The 23410-nt window shown below is 43.3% G+C and overlaps 2 protein-coding genes across 2 annotated transcripts; one reads left to right on the top strand and one right to left on the bottom strand.

The window, feature by feature from the left end:
- Positions 1-554: 554 nt before the first annotated feature.
- hyou1 (hypoxia up-regulated 1) lies at positions 555-11521 on the top strand. The gene is made up of 24 exons (XM_019279502.2): positions 555-784; positions 1293-1371; positions 1527-1620; positions 1869-1947; positions 2046-2200; positions 2677-2753; positions 2841-3022; positions 3157-3272; positions 4288-4474; positions 4580-4714; positions 4801-4883; positions 4964-5096; positions 5209-5393; positions 5628-5766; positions 5992-6049; positions 6299-6375; positions 6473-6649; positions 6732-6895; positions 6979-7066; positions 7140-7396; positions 7481-7565; positions 7653-7914; positions 8005-8112; positions 10371-11521. Exons 2-24 carry the CDS (start codon positions 1302-1304, stop codon positions 10418-10420), a joined length of 2961 nt encoding a protein of 986 aa, XP_019135047.2. The 5' UTR covers positions 555-784; positions 1293-1301; the 3' UTR covers positions 10421-11521.
- Positions 11522-12745: 1224 nt separating this feature from the next.
- si:ch73-261i21.5 (zona pellucida-like domain-containing protein 1) lies at positions 12746-21021 on the bottom strand. The gene is made up of 11 exons (XM_019279463.2): positions 20983-21021; positions 19739-19845; positions 18451-18677; positions 18180-18364; positions 16624-16696; positions 15620-15717; positions 15421-15501; positions 14446-14617; positions 14078-14186; positions 13909-13929; positions 12746-13234 (listed from the first exon to the last, which is right to left on the bottom strand). Exons 2-11 carry the CDS (start codon positions 19830-19832, stop codon positions 13092-13094), a joined length of 1203 nt encoding a protein of 400 aa, XP_019135008.2. The 5' UTR covers positions 19833-19845; positions 20983-21021; the 3' UTR covers positions 12746-13091.
- Between the last annotated feature and the right edge of the window lie 2389 nt (positions 21022-23410).

The raw sequence follows: 23410 nt of genomic DNA on the forward strand, positions 1-23410 counted from the left end.
TATTTTTTATTTTATTTAATGACAACGTAACCAAATCTAAGCCAAACAACGCAAACAGCAATATACTGAAATATAAAATATATATATAAAAAAATATATAATAAAGTAAGAAAGATATCTAAGAATATGGAAATCTAAAAGATATAAACAGTATAAACAGTGAGCTCTATAAAAAAAAAAAAGATGTGTACAGTGTAACAGTTGGTATGTAATTTCGCAGGCAGTAATGCCTGAGGTTCAAACTTCGTTATGTCAACCAAAAAAAACAAATCGTACAAGCCACAGTATGTGACAATCCTAGCAGGCCATAAATAAAAAATAAAAATATATTAAAAAAATTAAGCTGTGGACATCCCTGCAATAAGCCAATAAAATGTACTTTCTAATTTAGTGTTTTACATACTTGCAAAAATCCCTTTTTACTTTTTTTTATATATATTTTCGGGAAAAAAAATAAAAATAAAATAACTTCAGCGTAAATAATACTTTTACTCTGAAATGCTGACCGGAAGCAGTGCGGCCGGTAGCCGGTAGCTTGCCTCCAGCTCTTCTCGTGGATCCAATGAGGTGACGCCGCGTTCCGGGCCCGACTGATGAGAGCGAGCCGGTGATAAAGAGGGAACCGAACAAAAAACTACCGAGCGTGAAACACCGGGGGGGAGAAAGAGGCTCCGAGTGACCGAGGGAAGAGGCTCCGAGTAACGGCTAAACGAGCGCTGGAAGCCCGGGGAGAGGCGCAGTGTGTCCGGTCAGTGTTGTTGACTTCGTGCCGGGCTGAGGAAAGGTAACACACACACACACACACACACACACACACACACACACACACATTGATGATATCTGACTGTAGCTGTCAACTCTTCTATAGGTGTGTGTGTGTGTGTGTGTGTGTGTGTGTGTGTGTGTGTGTGTGTAGCTTTGTGTGCTAACAAACATCAGCATCTCATCCTGGAGCTGTCTCAAGGATCTCAAGGATTTCCAGGTTTTCAAGATGCTGAAAAGCTCCAGGCTGTTTCTCTTTGTGCATCCATCTTGCATTCATGCGTCACTGCCTCAGTGGGGGGCACACACACACACACACACACACACTCTCATGTGCAGATATGTGACATTAATGCCACGTGTTTGCAACCTGTCTACACACACACACACCTGTGTGGGAGGGATCAGGTGTGTCAGATGATTTGCATATCCCAGGACAAAGGTCGTGTGCAGTGACACATGCTGCAGGTGGAGGGACGAAGACGAAGACATGTTTGATGATGATGATGACTGTCTTTGTTTGTCCACAGCTCGTCATCATGGGCGGCAGGAAGCTGGCGCTGGTTGCTCTCTTCTGCCTTGTTGCGGCAATGTTGCCTTCTCACACAGGTAACGTGATCCAGACAGATTTCTATCATCAGACGCCGTTCAGCTGCTTTAAAACTCTGCCACATAATTATCAGTGTTTGGATACAGATAAGCTGGATCAACACCTCTGTTTGTCTTTCTGCCTTTTTACGTAACGCCCGTCTTTGTGTTCGCAGTGACTGTAGCTGTGATGTCCGTCGACCTGGGCAGCGAGTGGATGAAGATGGCCATCGTGAAGCCCGGGGTGCCGATGGAGATTGTTCTCAACAAGTGAGTGTGCACACGGGACATTTAGATTTAGATTTACTTTATTCATCCCAACACGGGGAAATGTATTTGTTACAGCAGCAGAGGAAAGTGAAGCACACACAATAAACACGACAAACAATCAACCTTCAAAAACAGACTGAGGATGAAGGATGAAAGTGGGATGATGTATAAAAAGAGTGTTGTAATGTAAAGTGACCATGATACAAATAATAAAATGAAAACATTTGTTTTTCTTTTTCTTTCTTCAGGGAGTCGAGGAGGAAAACGCCCATCGCCGTGTGTCTGAAGGAAAACGAAAGACTTTTCGGGGACAGCGCGCTCGGAGTGGTACGACGTCGTCTCCTCAACTTCATCTGATGAATCATCTGCACAGTCAATGTTTGTTTGTTTTTTTTAACGCTGTGCTATGTATTTTCATATTTCAGTCTGTGAAGAACCCCAAAACTGTTTATAGACACCTCCAAAGCCTCCTGGGCAAGAAGCACAAGAACCCCCAGGTGGCGCTCTACCAGAAACGTTTCCCCGAGCACCAGCTGGAGGAGGACGCGGTCAGAGGGACGGTCTACTTTAAATACTCGGAGTGAGTCTCTGCCGTCGTGCATCATCATATTAAACATCATCATCATCAGTTCAGGTCGTGCTCACCTCTGGCGGTACATTCAGTTATTGTCGATCATCACCGAGGAAGGGCGTTGTCATGGAAACGCCACAATCAAGAATTTCTCATCAGAGGAATTTTAAAAAACAAAAACATCTACAAAGCGTCTCATGATCTGGCACCTTCGTGCATCAGTATTCTTCTCTGCTCTTGTTTTTCTGGCTCTGAGCTGCAGAGCACGCTCCTCTGTCAGCTGCTCACGGCGTTAATGTTTTATTTTCTTCCTCCTTATAGTTTATCTCACACCCTCTGGGCATGAAAAGTGCTCTACAAACAGTTATTGTCGTCATAATTATCATTCATAGCGGCGCCGTCTGAAAAAACAACAGCGATAGCTCACAGAAGGAAACGCAGCGCTGTTATAAATAGGAGCAGCTAACCTGTTTTTCTTCCACCAGTGAAGTGCAGTACACACCTGAGGAGCTGCTCGGCATGGCGCTCAATTACTCTTGTGGACTGGCTCAGGACTTCGCAGGTCAGTCCGCCCGCAGAGCAACGCAGTGCATCAGTTGTATCGTATGTTCAAACACGTGAACTTGTTTTTATTTTACTCCCCTCGCAGAGCAACCGATCAAAGACGCCGTGATCACCGTCCCGGCCTTTTTCAACCAGGCGGAGCGCAGGGCGGTCCTGCAGGCCGCGCAGATGGCCGGACTGAAGGTGCTTCAGCTCATCAACGACAACACCGCCGTGGCCTTGAACTACGGCGTCTTCAGGAGGAAAGATATCGACAGCACGGCGAAGGTGCACGTCCTGAATTCACATGAAATCAAGATTCTGTGTTTACAGGAGAGACTAATCTGACTAAATATTATATGTGGATTAATCCCTCCTGTTTGAATAAAGACACCTTTAACTCTGCTCTCGTTCCCTTTCAGAACATCATGTTTTATGACATGGGCGCAGGCAGCACCACCGCCACCATCGTCTCTTATCAGACAGTCAAAAACAAAGAGTCTGGCACGCAGCCCCAGCTGCAGATCCGAGGTGTCGGGTGAGTCCACCGATCCGTGAAGTGGCATCGCCACGGAGACTGCTTCTCTGATGCTGCACCGTCAGGCTGGTTGATGAGCAGCTGCATCACACCGAGTTAACTTCAGTCAGCCTGTACGATGAATGCTTCCTCCATCTGACACAGGAAACTCTGAGCGTGAACGGCGGTTGTCAGATTTCCTCTATTGAACGTTGAACGTGTAACGTGATTCCACCGTGCATGAAAAACAGGCTGCACTGAGCCGCCCAACAAGTTTCTACTGCAGCTGTTAAATTAAATAAAGTTTCATGGACACGCTTTTTAAATAAACCCGAGTCTTCAGATTTTAGTTTGAGGCGTGAACATATTTTTAGGACATGCATCACGACTCCTCGCCCTCCTCATCCTGTCTGAAACTCAGAAAACAGGAAGATGCACAGACACAGAGAACACACACAGCTCCAGCTGACATCAGAAGAAGTAGATGGGCTAACATGGAGTTTGCAAACAGGAAAATATCATTTGCAATATTGCGACACGGTGGTGCAGTGGTTAGCACCGTCGCCTCACAGCTGCCTCACTCCTAGTTTGAACCTCGGCTGCAGAGTTTGCATGTTCTGCGTGGGTTCTCTCAAAGACTTGAACCTTAACAGGTTCTTTGGTGACTCTAAAGATTGTCCGTAGGTCTGAATGTGAGTGGTTGTTTGTCTCTGTGATGAGCCGGCGTACCCCGCCTCCAGCCGCCCCGCAACCGTTACAGATTATGTATGTAAAACAGGGAAAAACCTAAAAGTATAAGAGGATTAGAGAGGAGATTAAAGGTATCACTGATAAACATTATGAGGCTCTGTTCACTGAGGATGATAACTGGTTATTAACTGGAGTATGTAAATATGAAAGAGTTGGTATAACTGTGGGATATCTAGTGATATGTAGGTACATGGTCGATAGGTGATAAAGAAAAGATTATAGATGCTTCATTTGAAATGTGTGTTTCAGTCCTCTGACCGGTGTGCGTCTCTCGTTCTGGCCGTAGGTTCGACCGTGGCTTGGGAGGCTTCGAGATGGACCTGAGGCTGCGGGACCACCTGGCCAAACTGTTCAACGAGCAGAAGAAGAGCAAGAAAGACGTGAGGGAGAACCACCGGGCCATGGCCAAGCTCCTCAAGGAGGCTCAGAGGCTGAAGACGGTGCTCAGCGCGAACATGGAATTCATGGCACAGGTGAGTCCGGGGGACGTGAACCCAGAACCTTCAGTTGTCCAGTTTGTAGGACACCTCCAAGTCAGAGTTTCAGAGTGTTTACTCGACGTGTTTCTTCGTGTTCAGGTGGAAGGTTTGATGGACGACATCGACTTCAAGTCTAAGGTGACGAGGGCCGAGTTTGAAGAGCTGTGCGCTGATCTCTTCGAGAGAGTTCCTCGCCCGGTGCAGGAAGCTCTCAGCGTCGCAGAAATGAAGCTGGTCAGTATTCTGGTCCAGGACCACATGACGGGATGAGATTAAACCTTAATGACCTCTGTCGTTAAAGTTTGTACTTCTGCCAACAGGATGAAATCGAGCAGGTGATTTTAGTCGGCGGCGCCACTCGTGTCCCCAAGGTCCAGGAAGTGCTGCTCAAAGCTGTTGGAAAGTAAGTGTCAACCACAGATGCTGAGGAGCTGCAGTCCTCCACAACTCTGTGGTTGTAACTGTGTATTTGTTTCTGTGCAGAGAGGAGCTGGGGAAGAACATCAACGCAGATGAGGCAGCGGCGATGGGCGCCGTGTACCAGGCCGCCGCCCTCAGCAAGGCCTTCAAGGTCAAACCTTTCATCGTCCGAGACGCAGCCATCTTCCCCATTCAGGTCGGTGCAGCTCGTCCACGGCCGACACATTTAAATAACCTGAGACATGAGACATGTTCATCTGAAAGGGATTAAAATCCTGAACGGCAGCCACGTGTTTCGTTTCCATCAGGTGGAGTTCACCCGTGAGACGGAGGAAGACGGCGTCAAAGCCCTGAAACACAACAAACGCGTCCTCTTCCAGAGGATGGCGCCGTACCCTCAGCGCAAGGTCATCACGTTCAACCGCTACAACGCCGACTTCTCCTTCGACATAAACTACGGCGACCTCAGCTTCCTGAGTCAGGAAGACATCAGGTTGGATGTTTTACTGTTTGATTCTGCTTCACATGAATTAACTGACGTGTCTGAACGCCGACAAGAGAAAGCAGAGTTTACAGAGAGCTCATGTTACGGCGTCTGATTGAAGTTTGATGCTTCCACAGAAGCTCGACTGTGTGATTCTGCTTTGATCCTCCGCTCTGTTCTCTCCTGATTTGAATGTATTTGAGTATAAACCCTGATCCTGATCCTCGTCCTCGTGTTCTGCAGCATGTTCGGCTCTCTGAACCTGACCACGGTCAAGCTGTCCGGAGTCGGCAGCAGCTTCCAGAAGCATGGAGACGCCGAGTCCAAAGGCATCAAAGCCCATTTCAACATGGACGACAGCGGCGTGCTCCTGCTGGATCGGGTCGGTCACACTCCTGGTTGCCATGGCGACCAGCGAGGCTTATTAAAATCAAAGCCAGCAACAATTGACTCAGAGAAAATGTGCTTAACACTAAGAAGATTAAGCAAAGTGCAAAACAAACCTAATCACATAAGAACACTTTAAAAACACATTTACAGAATAAATCAAACGATGAATTTCTGCAGGTGCGTTCGTCACATTAACGTTAGTAACTTGAATCCGCAGGTGGAGTCCGTCTTTGAAACGATCGTGGAGGAGAAAGAGGAGGAGTCGACCTTAACGAGTAGGTTTTCCTGTGCTCTCATTGGTCAGTGAAGCGTGCACGCCGAGCTCTGTTTCTTTTATGGACCTCGAACTTTAGCTCCGTCCGTCTGTGTCCGGTGCACGTCGCACAGATGGGAGGCTCATTTAAATAAAGCGGCACAAAGGTTAAAGTCACATGATCAACAGGAGAAAATGAAACAATCAGCTGTTATTGTTGTTTAAACATCATGATGCATCTGCACTGAGTCAAACCTTTGCTGCCTTCCAGAGCTGGGAAACACAATTTCCACCCTGTTTGGAGGAGGATCGTCTGAACCCGCCCCCAACGTAACTGAACCTGTCCAGGTACGTGCAGCTCCGTACATCTATAACACGTAATGAACCGCTTCATCTTCACGTCTGGCCTGAGATCGTAGCTAACGATGATTTTTTTAAATTTCAGGACGAGGAGGAAGTGCCTCCAGAGTCCGGCAAGGACGACAAGGACGAGGAGGGGAAGGAAGAAGCCCAGAAGGACGAGGCCGCCAAGGAGAAGCAGGACGATGCAGAGAAGAGTGCAGGTGAAGAGAAAAATCAGGAGAAGACGGAGGAGGAGGCAGGCAGCAAGGCCGAGGCCAAGGTAAGATCCTGACTGTGAAAGTCTCAAGAGAGGCGAGCCTCCACGGACACGTTACTGAAAGTAACCGTGTTTCTGCTTAAAGGACGAAAGCAACGGGGAGAAGTCTGCGACCGAGGCAGAGAAGGAAGCGGAGAAGAAGGCGAAACCTCAGAAAAAGAGCAAAATCTCCGAAGACATCACGGCAGAACTCCTCGTCAACGACATCCTCGACCCCACCGCAGACGATGTCACTTCCTCTAAGAAGAAGTAAAGCAGACGACTTCACTTCAGTTTCTTTTGTTTGATTCTGAGTTTGTGTTTGTGTCTAAAACCATGTTGGATCTTCTCAGGTTGCAGGATTTGACAGACAGAGACCTCGCCAAGCAGGAACGGGAGAAGACGCTCAACAGTCTGGAAGCTTTTATCTTCGAGACGCAGGTAAACAAAAGAACATCCTTAAAGTCCACCTGAGAGAGAATACAACACGTAAAACAAACGATCCTTTCTCCAGGACAAGCTCTACCAGGACGATTACCAGCTGGTGGTGTCGGAGGAGGAGAAGGAGCAGATGTCCGCCAAGCTGAAGGAGGTGTCGGAGTGGATGGACGAGGACGGCTACTCGGCGACCACCAAGCAGCTGAGAGAGAAGCTGTCTCAGCTGAAGAGCCTGTGCAAGGACATGTTCTTCAGGGTGGAGGAGAGACGCAAGTGGCCGGAGCGCCTGGCCGCCCTGGAGAGCATGCTCAACACCTCCAGCTTCTTCCTCAGGTGAGTGTCCAAAGGAAGTCTTGTAGACGCCAGAGAGGTGACGCTGGTGTGGTGGCTCATTTTTTTTGTTTCTTTTCTCTAAAGGAGCGCCAAACTGATTCCAGAGGACGACCAGATCTTCACTGAGGTCGAGCTGAACATGCTGGAGAAAGTGATCAATGAAACGACGGTACGTGTTGAATGTGGGAGTGTAGAAGTTCAAAGCAAAGCAGCTGAGAAACTTTTTCCCAAACTAACTAACTCCTTTTTCTTCCAGACGTGGAAGAACGAGACCGTCGCCGAGCAGGAGAAGCGCTCCCCGAAGGAGAGGCCCATCTTACTGTCCAAAGACATCGAGTCCAAGCTGGCTCTGCTGGACCGGGAGGTCAACTACTTACTCAACAAAGCCAAGTTCGCCAAGCCGAAGGCGAAAGCCAAAGCCAAGAACAGCACCAGCTCGGAGAAGAACAGCAAGGCCAACAACACGGCGGAGGAGAAAGTCATCCCTCCCACAGAGGAGAGCGCGGACGCCAAGAGCGGTGGGTCAAACTCACGGGACTGTTTTTACTCTGAACTGGAAAGAAAAAAATTAAATTAACTCCCCGTGTGTGTTTTTCATTCAAACGCAGAAACTCCAGAGGAGGCGCAGCCGGGTGAAGCCCCGCCCACTGAGGAGAGCACGCCACAGAGCAACTCAGACAGCCAATCACAGCCCTCAGAAGAAACAACAACTGCAGGTCGGTCCGCCAAACCTGTTGTCGTTGACGATGGAGAACTTTAAAAAATAATAACAGCTGAGCTGAACGAACTCCCCGCTGACACGCGCAGTCTCTCCAACACTGACAGAACGTTATATTAACGCTGGATTACTGTAATTAGTTCGTCAGTCATTCTGTTACCGAGTCCAGGTGAATGAGAGCGCCGTCACATGATCTGCACATGGACTCCAGCCGCTACGATAAGTTTACAGATCCAAAATCATCCTTTATTTAAGGAGAGTGGTGGAGCATTAAACACCTGCAGGTGAGGTTGGATGACCAGGGAGAAAATATAGATACTAAGCTGAATGAAGATGATTTGTGTAGGGAAAATAAACAATCAAGAATTGTTTAAAAATGTTCCTGCTTCTTTTTTTTAATATATACAAGTTGATTTGTAAGGATTATTTTTTTCTTTTCGTTTTTAAAATTAGTTTTTTTCTAAAATGGGCCAGAAATCAAGAATTGAATGAGCTAAATAAATGAATAAATAAATAAATAAATGAGTCGCTTAAAGCAAAATAATTTCAGAGCTGAATAAAATGAAACGATGAGGTGGAAAGCAGAAAGTGAGTCGGCTCAAATTTGATCTAACAGATTCGTTAAGCTCTGCATGTTAATTGGCTTCTTATGTGTCATTTCATGGCACTCAAATTTTAACCAGGTCAATAAAAACAACATTTATCCTCATGTACTTCACTGTAAGCTACAGGGCAGAGTTTATTATTGAATATTTGAATTATGACGATAGTTCATGAGGAACCGAACTCCTGGTCATCCCTGCCCATGAGTCAATCTGCCATGACTTCAACCTGAAAATTGGTACTGTCACTATTACCCCTAACCATGCTGCTAAAAACCTGGGCGTCGTACTTGATGATCGTCTTTCTCTCTCTCTGAACACATTTCCTCCATAGCGAGGTCATGTCGCTATGCATTGTACAATATTAGAAAAATCAGACCGTACCTGACCCAATATGCCGCTCAGCTCCTGATACAGGCTACAGTCAGCTCCCGCCTCGATTACTGCAACTCGCTCTTGGCTGGCCTACCTGCTTGCGCGATCAAACCTTTGCAAATGGTCCAGAATGCCGCAGCGCGACTGGTTTTCAATCAACCAAAAAGGTCACATGTCACCCCACTCTTCAGCGACCTGCACTGGCTGCCTGTAGCTGCCAGAATTAAACACAAAGCTCTGACGCTAGCCTACAAAACCATCTCAGGATCTGCCCCTGCCTATCTCAGCGTCTTACTAAAGGCTCACGTCCCGACCAGGGCGCTACGCTCCGCTCATACAAACCGTCTAGTTGTACCCTCGCCTCTCGCAAAGCGAGGTCACTCTAAACTCTTCTCTGTGGTCGTCCCCAAATGGTGGAATGACCAACGGCTACTAGAACAGCAACATCCCTTTCTACCTTTAAAAAAACTTGTAAAAACCTTTCTGTTTCGAGAATGCTTCCCTGCCTAACAAAACTAACAAAACTAACAACTACTCTGTGTCCTTTACACCTTTCTTAGCTTATGTCCTCCTCTGTAAGTCGCTTTGGATAAAAGCGTCTGCTAAATGCAATGTAATGTAATGTAGTAATAATAATATAATGGATATAAGTTTGTTTGTTTAATACGTTCAGCTCATCGATGAATTATCAAGATTTAAATGTTTTTTTTTTAATTGAAAATGTCTTTAATTAGCTGTTTATTAGTTAAAAGTTATTGTTTTCCTTCATTATTTATTCATGAGGCAGGTAAGAAAATAAGAAAATATCGCTGGATTCAGGATTTGTGCATAAAAACGTTTAAACACATGGTTTAAACTTTAAAATAACATGAATCTGCAGGTGAAAGGTTCCAGTCACAGACGGTGATATTCGATCTCAGAGAGTTTAAATGTCGCCTGTTGTAGTTACATTCAGAAGAAGGCTGCAGACTGATGAAGCAGATAATTTCACGTCTTACATTTTTCCAGCTGCCCGGCGTGATGTGAGTGTTTTTTGTTTAAAGGGAGTAAAACGACGAGGCAGCTTCTTTCAAATGTCATTCAGTCTCCTGCTAACAGGCGTCACCATAGCAACATCTTTGTGTGTGTGTGTGTGTGTGTGTGTTGTTAAATCGGTACATATGGGCTCGAATTACTCTGAACTCGGACTGTTTATGTGTTTTTCTGCTCTCATGAACTGACGTAACCTCTCACGCAGTATATTCATCCTTTTCCCTCCTCTCTGCCCTCGTTTCTCCAGGACCGACAGAGAAGCCGCCGCCTGAAAACCACATAGACGACGAGTTATAACGGCTGGAACGGGGAAGAAAATCACTATTTATTGACAGTGTATAAATATTCAAGTTCCCTCTCTCTCTCTCTCTCTCACTCTTGTTTCTGTTTTGGGTTTTTCTTTCGTTTCTTTCTTTCTTCTTTGGCTTTATGTCCCTGTTTCTTGAACTGCTGGGAGCTGATTGGATAATGATCGAAGACCACTCATCTCATCTCATTCCTTTTTCGTGCGCTGTTCATCTCTTCTGTCTTTTCAACGGACGCTGAAAACACCGAGAAGAAGAAGAAGCATAAAACAAAGTGTGTGACGCGCAACGACAAAAACAAACCTTCTACACGTGACATCGACGCCGACGCAGCGGGGAGGTGTGTGTTGAAGTTTGAACCTTTTCATTTCATGCTCTGTCCTCAGCCGTAGTTATGTCGTCGTGAGGTTATTTGTCCTCTAACACCTTCACTGACTTTCCAAAGCTACTGAGTAAGTGCACTGCTTCATGGTGTTGGCTATAGCGGAGGGTGACGGGGTCATTTAGAGTCCTTTTGGATGGGTAGAACGTTTTTCTTTTTTAGCTCTAACCAGAATTTATTTGGGCACTTAATTTGTAGATGACAGAGAATCATGACACAACCCCTGACGTTAATCTTTGTGGATTATCGGCTGTATAGAATCATGAAAACCTAAAAGAAGAAGCACGTTTGGTGACGGGGATGATTTAACATCTCTCTGATTCAATCGGATGAACTAAAATGACTCACGAGTTTTTTTGTTTTTGTTTTTTTTCTGCCAATCCAACCTTGAATGTTTCGGTGAAAGTGGTCAAACGTCTCATAAGCTGCTAAATGTCGTACAAGAGGTGGCGTGTTCGTGCTGTCACTGCTCTTTACCTCAACATGCCCTGTGATGCTTGCTCGGATGTTGGCCCCCTCTTTTTTTTTTTTGTTTTTGTTTCGAGCTGGGTCGGGTTGGGCCGGGGAGGGACTGTCAGGAACCGGACTTTGGGTCAGCTGTGTGTGCTTTGTGTGTTTTCAGCACTCTGGATTATTTGAAAGGGGAACTGAAGAAAACAAAAAGACAGGGACGGGAGGAAATGATGTTGTGTTTCTAAAACTGTTAATAAAGAAAAAATCTTTTTGTTTTTAATTTGTTGTTTTGTTACCGTGGTTACCGTGTTTCTAACTTTGCACCTAAAGGTGCTGCTGCTCTTTAGATGAACCTGATCCCGGAGCTGCTTTCAGTGGAGTTAACAGAGAGAAAAACGACCTTGTTGGTCCTTAAGCTGTTTGTCATTTGTGGTTCGCTTTGAATGACGGATATGAAGTAAATATATAACGCACACGCAGAGATAAACAAAGACAAATCAGAACTTCATCTTCCAGCGTTTGTGGCTAATCTCTGAGGTTTTTATTCGTGGTTTCAGAGTAATCCATTACAGACGTTATCCTCAACCTTTAGTGGTGGATGACTCTGTGCTTCATCGTCACTGAAATGTTTGTAAGTTTAAACACTTTCATATCTGTAGCTTCATGCCTAAAACATGGGAAAGTAGCAGAGTTTAGGGAATCCCTTTATCCAACATTATATCCAACTAAAATCCAGTTTGCTGGACTGAAAACACAGTTCTGTATTTGTAATTGATCAAAACAATCCATAGTTTTATTCCCTCTGTTGAGAAGTGTATATTATGTTATATATGTCAAAATTAGCTGCTTAAAGATCTGACCTGACAAAAAAAAGAAGAAACATCTGCTCGTGTGTTAAAATGAAGAGATACATCACACTGGATTAGTTGTTTACATATTTTTGTCCGATAGGATTTATGACCAGAAGTGAAATGCACATTTCCTCTGAAGGTTTCAGGATTTACTTTTAAAACAATGTGGACAAATGCAGTGATGGAGGAAGTGTTCAGTTCGTTTCCTCGAGGAAATTACAACACTAAAAACTCTAAATATCACAAATACCTAAGTATACATACTGAAGTATGCATTTATTCTGCAGTATCAGTCCGATGCATTGATGTGTGTTGCAGCTTTACAGCTAGTTTTAACTAATTTATATAAAATTCACTCCTCGTTGTTTGGATTCTGCTTTGGGCCACAGTTATTTAAACGTTCAAAGTTTAATTTTGAAGAATCTACAAACAACTTAGACGTCTGTCTTGTGTCACAAGGTTTAGAGTTCAACTCAAAATGACACATTTATTTGAGTAAATCTGTCAGAGAATGAGGCCTGACATCATCAGAAGCTGGTTATCTACCTGCGTATTACACATTTATAAACACATCAGCTTACCTCCATTAAAAATACAAGTATACAGCTTTATACATCAGTTTTCTGGCATCATCTAAAAGAACTGTAGAGAAACAATGTGAATAATAACCTTTAATAGACGTAAAAGTATTTGTTTTCGAGCCTGAATGTGAACTACAGTACCTATCACCCTGCTTTAGTAACATATAAACAAGTACCTTAATTCTATGACCCAACATCAGATTATAAGATGAATATAAACGCTGAAAGCACTGTGCAAAGCTACAATATATATAGTCATAAGTGCGTGTACAGTGCTTTTGTTTGGCAGTAAATATGACTCTTCCTCATGTTCAAACTAAAAGAAAGCACTAAGCTTGTCTGCTGTTCTACTTCTCTTATTCTTACATAAAGAAACCTCTAATGCACGAAAGAAAATCAGGACAGAGTTCTCTTGTTGAAGCCCATTTTGGAGTTGTGTATATAGTAAACAATGAAAGCCACCAGACTCAGGGAGATGATCCCGACGATGCCTGCCACGACCGAAACAGCCAGCATGCCGCTGTGATTCTGATAACCACCTAGGACGAAAAGAGACACTAAGGGTTAGACCTGATATCGAGCAATCTACAGTTTAGATACCGATGATGATGGAAACATGATCGTACACACATGGACTGCTGACTGATGTCAAAGAAAGATACTTCTATCCACTAATTTTTAGGTATGTTCTCCATCCTTGACAGGAATCCATTCAGTTGATACTCAGCCTCAACTGGTTCCTTCAGAGGGTTTCAGTATACTTCAGACAATCAATGAACAATGCCTGGAACCCGCTTTGCCAAAAAAGGAGGTTCCAGGTTCAGACAATCCGACACGCTTTGAAGCCAGGGCTTGAAATGGAACATATCCAAACACTGGATGGTTCAAAAGTCTGGCTTTTCGTCGTGTGAAGGGGAAGGGCTTGTTGGGTTGTTGGATGCTGATTCTGACATTGTGGGTAGGTGGTTTGAAACACTGTTCTACCATCCAGCAATCTCAAAGATATTGGCAGTAAATGATCATTAATCTAGAGCCTACCAACGAGGTTCTCACCTACAACCTCCTCTCCAAGGACAGGCTTCGGGAAAAGTTTCCTATTGGTAGGTTAGGATTCTTTGTACGACTTTGTTTATACTGTACCCATTATTCATTGGGAGCCTTAATAACTTATAGAAACACAGGGAATTCACTCATGATGACAGTGTATCCATACCTCCAGATTCCATCGGATTCACTGCAAAAGAACGAGAGAAACCATCAGTTTGTTCACGACGACCAAAAGAAACCCTTTGGTATGATTCACGAAATGTATATCTGTGTCTCCTTTACTTGAGTATCTTTATTCTGAGGTGTTGACCTATGAAATTCATGCACTTTCTCACCTTTGCCTAGGCGGGTAGTGATTGCTGCTGAGGTGATGGTGGCCATGTCGCTCACTGTGGTGTCGTGGTTCTCGGCGTTACGGCGCCTTCTGGAACTGGTGGTGCAGTTCTGCAGGTGAATTGAGTGATCAGGACAGGACAGGACAAAAAATGAAGAACCTTCTCTTCTATACATTAAAACTTCTAGATCAATTGCATTTGTATCATTTGTGTAGCCCAGATTTACAATGCATTCATCCGCTAGAGGTCAGGACTGGAGACCTGGAGTTTACATTGTGTCCATCTATCTATAATGTAATCTCTAAAGGGTTCTGCCGAATCGTTGAGTATCAAAGTTCTTCTGAATCAACCCAAATGCAGAACCTTACCTGAACGAGGTCGGGGCAGTAGGTGTTCACGCAGAGTCTGGTGGCGCAGTGCACATAGTACGTGGAGAAAGTATCCTCTGTGTGTTGGATGAAGCGGAAAGCCTCAAAGGAGAAGCGGGCTTCCTGCTGCTCTCCGTTGACATCCATTATTGTCTGGACATCCCGGTTACACCTTTAACAGAACAGACAATGGTTCTTTTTGTCCAGTTCTTTGGGGTTTTCTACCAGGTTTCAGTCAACAACAAATATTTCAGACATTCTGACGAACAGACAGGATGTACAATGGTTTAGCATAAGCCTGGTTCACATATTCTTTTATCACTAAAACTAATATAACCATGCACAATCTAATTTACTTGAGGAAACCTCCATACAAATGCAGATGCTCACACAGGGGCAATGACTCTGTCTGTTCTCTGCCTGTTTACAGTAATGTAGAGAGGATGTTATAGCAGGCTGCAGTGGATAAACGCCCATATTACAAAGACGAATGCACATTGAAGAGATCAGTGGTGCAAAAACCAAAGATACTGGTCTACAGAGATGTGAAAAAGGGTGATCTGGTCAGATATTATGTTCTCCATGAGTGGGGGAGTGAATGTGGGGTGTACACCAAGACAACAGCTCATGCTCTGGTAATGCTGTGAGGGAATTTTGCTGGCATGGTTTGGTCCCCTTAGAGGAAATGCAAAGTTTTCTGAGTGAACACCTTTCTCATCCAGGGTGACAATGCCCCCATCTATAGGGTGTGAAGGGTCACTGAATGGTTTGGTGGGTCTGACACTGATGTGAATCACATGCTGTGGCCTTTGTAGTCATTAGTTCTCAACCCGGTTGACCCGACGTGTTCGGTGCTCTCCACCACCACCATTAAAACTTGAAGAAAATGGATGTTCTATCCCTCCATTAAAACTCCAGAGACTTACACCTCTGTCAAAGTGCCATTGCTAAGTCAAGTTGTTCCACGTCACCTACCCAACAAAGAGATCGTGAGATGAGGTGTTGACGGGGAAAGGCGACGTTGTGGCGTAACATCGGTCCAGGAGCACGTTGAATCTGCAAGGAGGAGTTTTTTTTTTATTCTCTGGTGAGATTATATCTATTGTGACTGAGAGACCAAGTTATTCTTTATTGAGCAAATATTTACCAACTGCTAAAACTTGGTGTGAAGTACCTGTTAGTGAGATTGGACGCTTTCACTTGTACAAAGATCCTGGTCTTTAGCTCCAGGCCTCCCGGTGGGATCCGCAGCATGAGGGAGTAGGAAGCGTCCTTCAGGTACAAGAAAAGGAATAATGTTGTTTAGACTGATACATGTTGGTCGTTTTAATGGAGGGCTTCGAGTTCCACTATCAGTTTAAATCTTCCCATCCCTCCACGCCAGCTCATGTTGCTGTCTGGGCTACATGATACAGAGTCATATTGTTATTAGATTAGCATTTCTATATAATATCATTGTCATCATTAGCCAGTTCGAAAAGAGACAGAGGAGGAGATGGATTATAACAAGCGGGAAAAAAGGTTCATCATTCATATCGAAACCTCACCCAGCGATCATGTCGAAACTGGAATGACTCGGCGTTTGGTCACAATGACTGTAAAGCCAAAATTCAGAGACGAGTTCTGACCATGCGTTGGTGTTATTTTTATATTACTGTTGTTATTTTCAATCAGAAATGCATGGATTGAATATGTGGATCCATTTCTTTAATAAAATAATTGTTGACGTCTTCAGATTATAAGATACTGTAGTTTAATCTGTCGGAGTAGGAGAAGCACCGGTTTGGCTCCATTACTGTAGCATCATGTAATCCATGACTGTTACATTGATCCAGTGAGACCTTGAAACCGAAGCCGCTATCACCCGCGTTGTTAAAGTTGGTTAATTAATGGGCATGATGGAAATGTTCTGATGTAAATAATCACTTCACTGATTTTTTTTGTAATTGAGGGCGAGGATGGAAATCAATCGTGGACAATTCTCTGACTTTTTTTGTAGTTCTTTGTGATTTAATATCCAAAGTCGACTAAACTACTTTAGATAAATGGGATGTACTCATCTTTAAAATCATAAATTGTCTTGTGTCACTCTTCCTTTTGTAACACAAATATATTGAAACTCTTTCTCCCCGACCGTTAACTTAAAGCAGTTCGCTGACGACACCTCGCTCTTCTTACCGCATAGAGTCCCATGCTCAGCGTGCTGATGAAACTCCCGTTATTGTCTTTAACTGCCAGGCTGACCCCAGACCTGTTAGACACACACACACACACACACACAATAAAAAACACGTCTTAGCAGCTGGAAATCATTAAGGGGAAAAACCCAAGTTGTCAACAACCAGGTCATCATTCACCTGATACATGAGGGAACAACAAACCAAGGTGAGATTCTAGATGTACTGAAACTAGACACAAGAGTAATAGACACCTTTTAAAGACACTGGCTGTTCCATGAGGCATAAATAAATATGGTAACATGATAATTCTTTTTCTTTTCTAAGTGTGACATGATGTGTATGAGTGTGACATAAAAGGTAAGATCAAAGGAGGAAACTGAGAAAAAGACAAAGCTATAAATCAACAGAGAACACGTTGTTGTGATGTTCAGAGAAATTTACGGAGTTATTGATACGGAAAACTGGGTTATGCGTCTTCTCAGGTCAACGTCTCTTCACACGAGCATGTTTTAATATAAGAAGCTGAACATGTGACACAGCCCTGACTGTCCAGAGATGAGTTTATTTCACATCATTTCTACTGACTTAATTTAAACTTTTATTTTAATATGCCTACAGTAATCAGTTGAATTTGTTTTAGTTCCCATAATGCTAGAGAATCCTTAAAGGTCCCAAATTTAACATTAGGGATCTTTAAGCCTGTACTAACTTATTTATATTTACTTTATTCAGCTTAATTTCACCTTATTAACCTATTTATATGCTGGGTTATTGGCTTATATGAGTTAATGATTGACAAAAAGTTCATGCATAATTATTCTTAATGTCAAGAGCTGTGCTTCTTTGGACATGTCTACTGATTCATCACCATTATTTTGGTGAAAATTGTCAGACCCCCTGCAGTACCTCTGCGGACCCCCTTGGGGTTGTGGACCCCTGGTTGAAGACCTCTGTTTTACATCATTACATTTGTTAATTTGAAGTTTTGACACCTATAACAAGATATATTTGTGGTTTTAAGTACCAAAAATCGTCTCTCTTGTACTTTTACTTCTTTTCTCTTACGCTTCTCTGTGGAGTTCTCGAGCAAGAACGTTATGTTCCACAGGTAACCTACTGAGATGTGGGTCCAGGTGGGTTTGTGGTGGAGGTGTGGCTGAGGTCTGTGATATCACAACCATCCAGAAGAAGAAGAAGAAGAAGAAGAGTGAAACCATTTCTCACCATGTAGGAGCTGAGCTGTGTCTCAAATCTCGTACTTTCATACTTGCTATTTTGAGTAAATTAACGTGCTCGCACTGCCACTTATGTCAAAATGAAATGTACTGTGAGTACCCAGATGGTCAGAAAGTTGAGTGTGATACTTCTCATCCTCAATGGTAGCCATTTTGGCTATAGCAGATGGGAGGGAACACTGGCATTGTGCAAATGTTGGCAGAGGAAGCTCAAACTCTCCATACAGAGGAGGATGAAGGTCCCTCTCGTCCTCTCACTTCCCGTATGACTGAATGAGACTTAGAAACAAACTTTAAGATAAACTCTAATGCCACTTACACACTCATATGAGTATTGTTGACCAGGTACTGCAGTGGGTAGCGGCAGGAGAACCTGTACATCATCTCTTGGTGGTAGGTGATGGCTCCTGTTGTGGGGTCCTTAGTGCAGACCATGCCTGATATGGAGATGTACTGGACGCTGGAGAAGTCTGCAAAGACTCCAGTTCCCGCCTCCTGAGTGATCTTTGAGGAAAAAGTGTTTGTTGAGTAAGAATCTGTTGTGTGTGTGTGTGTGTGTGTGTGGGCATCCTCAGGTTTAGGTAACCTACTGTCAGGTCGCTGGAGCAGGCAGCGATCGCCTCCTCTGTGATGGAGAAGTTGAATTTGACAACAGGCGGGTCCGCCGTCCAGTCGGCGGTCCCTTTACACTGCGGATTTGAATGCTGGGAGTTGAGGGACAGCAGTGACTCATTGTATCCATTGAAAATGATGGGACACAGCAGGATCTGAAGCTCCACTGACTGAGAGCCGCAGAAGACCTCGATATCCGAGTTATCTGAACAGAGAACGAGGATGAGACTAGAGTTAACCACAGGATCCTACAACCCTTAAAAGAGACGCCCCGCTGTGTAAAATGCAAAACGTGCACAAAATAAGATGATGTGCAAAACATAGAAACTCCATATCTAATAGAAAATTTCACAAAGACGACTTATCAAGTGTTGAAACTGAGAAATTTGATTTTGTTTTTGGAAAATGATACGAACATTTTGAATTTGATGCGAGCAACATGCGTCACGTAGCTGCTCGACAGCTCGGTGTCTCCTTTGTCGTGTTTTTACATTTCATAATGCCAAACATTTTCAATGGGTGACAAGTAAACCGGACTTTGAAGTGATCCACTTCGCCTCAGTCCATCTTAAATGGGCCCACAAAAGATCTGGTTTATAAACGGTTTCCTCTTTGCATGGTTGAGTTTCATGCAGCGATGGACCGTCTTCAGCCTTTTCCCTGGAGTACAGAGATTTCTTCTGATTCTTTGATTTCATTTTTGTGTTTTGCACATCATCGCATTTGCACACTTTACACAGCCTGACGACCTTTTTGGAGATGAGTTTGTTTGTTGCTCTGGTGGAGCTAGAATCTGAGGAACAGTTTGGATTGTGTTAAACTTAAAGTCTGTGTTACAAACTGTAGGGTGGAGTTCAAAAGAAGTGAACGTCTAGAGACAGAGGAGCAATAAGTAAAAGTCCCATTCAGTTGTAATGACATTTGTACTGTCTGTGTGTATATGTGCTCAAACTTTGTTTGTCCCATTTTGCAACTATCACCAATTAGCCTTATGATTTCAGTTATACACTATCAATGCAAAGCAAAAAAACACCAAGATATAGTAACATCGTCCCTCGAGGAAAGAAAACAACACCTTTATTCAGCTTCTTTTATATCCCACTGTCAAACAGAGATAAAGACGCACTCCTCAGATAGCCAGGCATGCAGATGTGCTGATGCTTACTAGGTTGCAGGAGAAAGTAGAGATGTGAAAGGAAGAAGAGCAGTAGGGAGGAGCAGGTGGATGAAAAGGATGAGAGCGTGAGCACCGATTGTTTCACTGACCTGGACTCTTGAATGTGGGGTGTCCTATGCATGCATTTTGACCTTGGGCGAGAAGGAGTGTTGCAAGCTGATACGTAAGAAGGGTCAGCCACATTGTCTTCTAGCTACTGTAAAAAAACAGATGACAGAATTCAGAAGTACATGTGATCTCCTCTCGGCTGGATCATGTTTAAGAGCTCCATTACTGAGTACTCAGATGTCTGATACATAAATATATATATTGTCTCAGTACTATATATGTTGTTGCTGTAACGACAGCTGAGGGAAATAATAGTAAAGTCAAGTATGAAGTTAAATGAAAGTATTCAAGTATTTAAGTAATCATACTCTTTATGAACCAAAGTGAAATATTTGAGACCTGAAGATTTAATAACTTTACAAACACAGTTGAAAGAGATATATTTAGATTCTTTGACCACACTTAAAATACTCTATTACAAGTATCCAGCATTCATTTATTTATATATTATACAGAAGTATATGATCAGGTACTCATTCTGCATTAAATGTCCTCTGTCAGTGATGTAAAGTTTTTCCTTGCCAATCTTCACCAAGTGCTTGCTCATGGTGGGAATTGTTGAGTCTCTCTAAATAATATTAGAGGAAGAATATTTATGTCAATAGTTTGAAGTGGAGCTAGTTTTAGTCCCCAGTTTAGTTCTTAACTTGTTGGGGCACAACATCTTCTTTGTTAAATATTGTTGGACATTAAACTAATTAATTAAATAAATCTTTGATGTAACAGACATCTGCAGCGTACGATGCATTAAACTAATCATGTATGAGCCAGTAAACCTACACCACTGCTTTGAGCAACTTTCCACCACCGCACAAATATAGAAACATTATTAATATTACAGATGTGACAGATTAATATAATGCATCATAAAACACTTTTAGAGTGTTAAACAGTTGTATTTCTGCAGAAAGCGTCAGTCAGATGAATAAATGATGTTAACCAGTGGAAGCTTGGAGCATCACTGTGTGGAACATATTCTGCAAAGTGAAGTTAATCCAGAGTGTGACACTAAACCGTCCTGCAGGAAACAATGTTTTTTTAGATGGAAGCTGAAATAAAAATTTAGATTTAGTGATAGCAGCAGCAGCCCAGACCTTTAACTGTGTAATATATCAAATTCAAGTCACACAGAACAATGTAAGTCATTTATCTTCTAACCAATAAAACAAATAATATCACACAGCATGATTTATCTTAGAGCCAAAAGCTGCAGAGACTGTCTTACCTTGTGTGGATGGCCACAGAGTGTGTTGCCCCTCCTCAGTGTGTCTTTCCTTTGTCTGCTCTCACCTTCATGACTTCATGATTTATACTGGCCTCCTTTTGCAGCGAGTTCACATGAAGCCTGCTGAGAAGAAAAGGCAAGAGAGGTAAGTGGGCAACACAAGCTGGTTGGATGCAACAGCCGGATCATCTGACAGACCTGGAACAATAGGTATATGCTTCCTATATAGTCCTTGGTCTGGTGGATCATTATGTGAAATAACTATAGCAGCTATAAATTTGACTCTGGTATCATTGTTTTCATGTTATGGTTCATCATGGCACAGAAAAAGATCAGGGAATCTTCAGGAAAACAATCGCTTGTTGGGTTTTAGACAAAAATCCTGTTTCTGTTCTTTATTTCTTCTTTTATATTGAGCCAAAAAATATTTATCTGAAGACAAAATAAAGATAGAAACAAGACCTGAAGACAATCATGAAGATATTAATAACCAAAATATGAATACCTGCTGTTATTTCAGCCATATTTTTACACAAGAGTTATGAGCTCAGCTCCACTAAAGTGCTGTTTTTAACGACATCCCAACTTCTGCCAGGGGCTACCAGTCTTTGTTAAGAAATTAGGTCTCATGGAGAACATCTCACACTTGGAGAGAACGGCACACCCTGGCAAACAAAACTTCCTACCAACGTCACCTGAACCATAAATCCCCCCTCAGATCCCCTCCAGGAACCCTGAGACCTGATCCGAACAATGGAGCAGGGATGAGCTTACGCAGAGCTCAGCTTTAAGTAGGTGTCTCTATCCTTTTTCCCCCGTTTAACAGGCGATAAGTGCATCTGAATGGGTCCTTGGCTGAACTTTTTCTTAATCCCGGGTGCTAAAGCTCGAGGGGGGACTTAATGTTTGCACATGTGCATGTTTAGATGTCACGTCTTCTTCTCACTGTGGAAGAATTCCACGTTTGTTCCCCAACATTTGATCCATTTTTCAAAAGGCCCGTGAGTAATTTTTAAACAATAACATGCTCATTTTCTTCCACAGTGACTTTGAACTTGAACCTGCCTCGGTGTGTCTATACAAAAGCTGCATTAATGCAATAAGTTAAGGTTATATTCCCTGTCCAATGTACTCTCTTAGGTTTATATTTCCATCACCTGAGGGCACAACAGCCTTCACATCCAGTTAAGGCCTGATCGGTGCCGCTCCGCTCTTTGTCCGCCGCGGTAACGAGATCTGCGAGGTATCACAAAGCTTCTGGTTTGCTTTTATTGAAATATTAGCCATTAATTAATGTCAGCCACATTGTTAATCGCGTCGACAAGGATGCGCTGAATGCAAATAACAAGACTCGACATGAAATCCCATCAGATTCTGCTTCTTTATTGGCACACACACACAAACACACGAGATGGCTGTTCAAACTCGAACTCTCTAAGCTGTCCAACGTCTGGTTGAAGCTGCTCACAGGGTTTAAATTTAAATATAGGCTGCTGGAATCAGCTGGAAAAAGGTTTCCCAGCAAACACGCACATGACCTCAGTGCTGTTATATGTCAGCGTGACAATGGTGGCAGCTACGTCAATGCAGTCGTGACCCAAAACTTATAGAAAGCGTCGGTTCAATCCCGTGAACAGGCAGGATGGATCTGGGTCAAAGGCAGAGCACGACTCAGGCGCCTTTGAGCAAGGCCCTAACACCACCTGCTCCTGTCAGACTGTGGGTGCATTGGATCAGGGTGTTCACCGTGTGCGCCTTGAGCTCTAACTCAGTGGATTATTATTAGCAGCACTTCAAAAGTCATCTGTAATCTGTTAAAATAATCTTCAAAGCTTCTATCAGACTCACTGAGCCTCATTATTAAACTGCTAATCTCTTTAAAGCTTCAGTTCTCGCATCATTTCCCTGATATGTGCAGATGTGTTTGACTTTGACTTTATGACTTTATGTTTTTATGTTTTTATGTTTCTTTCTCTTCTCGTCTCACTTCTGGTTCATGTTTCCTCCGTTTCTTTGATTGTTTCCTGGGTTTATTTATCCTAAAATGTGTGATTTCATGGAGCTTCTTTAGTATTTGGACCTTCAGAACTTCATTAGACGCTCATCAATATTCCACCCTGTGCAGGTCTACTGTCCACAATCTTTATCATGTAATACTTTGGATGGAAATGTGCTGAACTTTCTGTTTTCATGCTTGATGCGTTTCACTTTGCAGCTGAGCGTTGAGTTTACAGCATTAGTGACTTAAACACACACGTGTTCTTTTCTTACTCTGACATGTAAAAAAACATCTGGTGGGAAGTTGATTCTAAAAAAGTTCTCACGCTGTTAAAATGTGCAAAACCTTGAAACCTCGTATTGAATTGGAAACGTGCCACGCGAGAGCCTGAAGGTCTGAAAGGTGCTGACAGTCAGCTTCATTCATGGT

Source organism: Larimichthys crocea, chromosome XXII (genome assembly GCF_000972845.2).
Source record: "Larimichthys crocea isolate SSNF chromosome XXII, L_crocea_2.0, whole genome shotgun sequence".
NCBI lineage: Eukaryota > Metazoa > Chordata > Actinopteri > Sciaenidae > Larimichthys > Larimichthys crocea.

Coding starts and splice junctions, on each gene's coding strand:
- hyou1 (XM_019279502.2), top strand. CDS start 1,302: ATGGGCGGCAGGAAGCTGGCGCTGGTTGCTCTCTTCTGCCTTGTTGCG. Junction 4,884..4,963: donor CTGCTCAAAGCTGTTGGAAA/GTAAGTGTCAAC, acceptor GTTTCTGTGCAG/AGAGGAGCTGGGGAAGAACA. Junction 6,376..6,472: donor ACGTAACTGAACCTGTCCAG/GTACGTGCAGCT, acceptor TTTAAATTTCAG/GACGAGGAGGAAGTGCCTCC.
- si:ch73-261i21.5 (XM_019279463.2), bottom strand. CDS start 19,832: ATGTGGCTGACCCTTCTTACGTATCAGCTTGCAACACTCCTTCTCGCC. Junction 18,365..18,450: donor CCTGCTCCAGCGACCTGACA/GTAGGTTACCTA, acceptor TTTTCCTCAAAG/ATCACTCAGGAGGCGGGAAC. Junction 16,697..18,179: donor AACAATACTCATATGAGTGT/GTAAGTGGCATT, acceptor TGTGTCTAACAG/GTCTGGGGTCAGCCTGGCAG.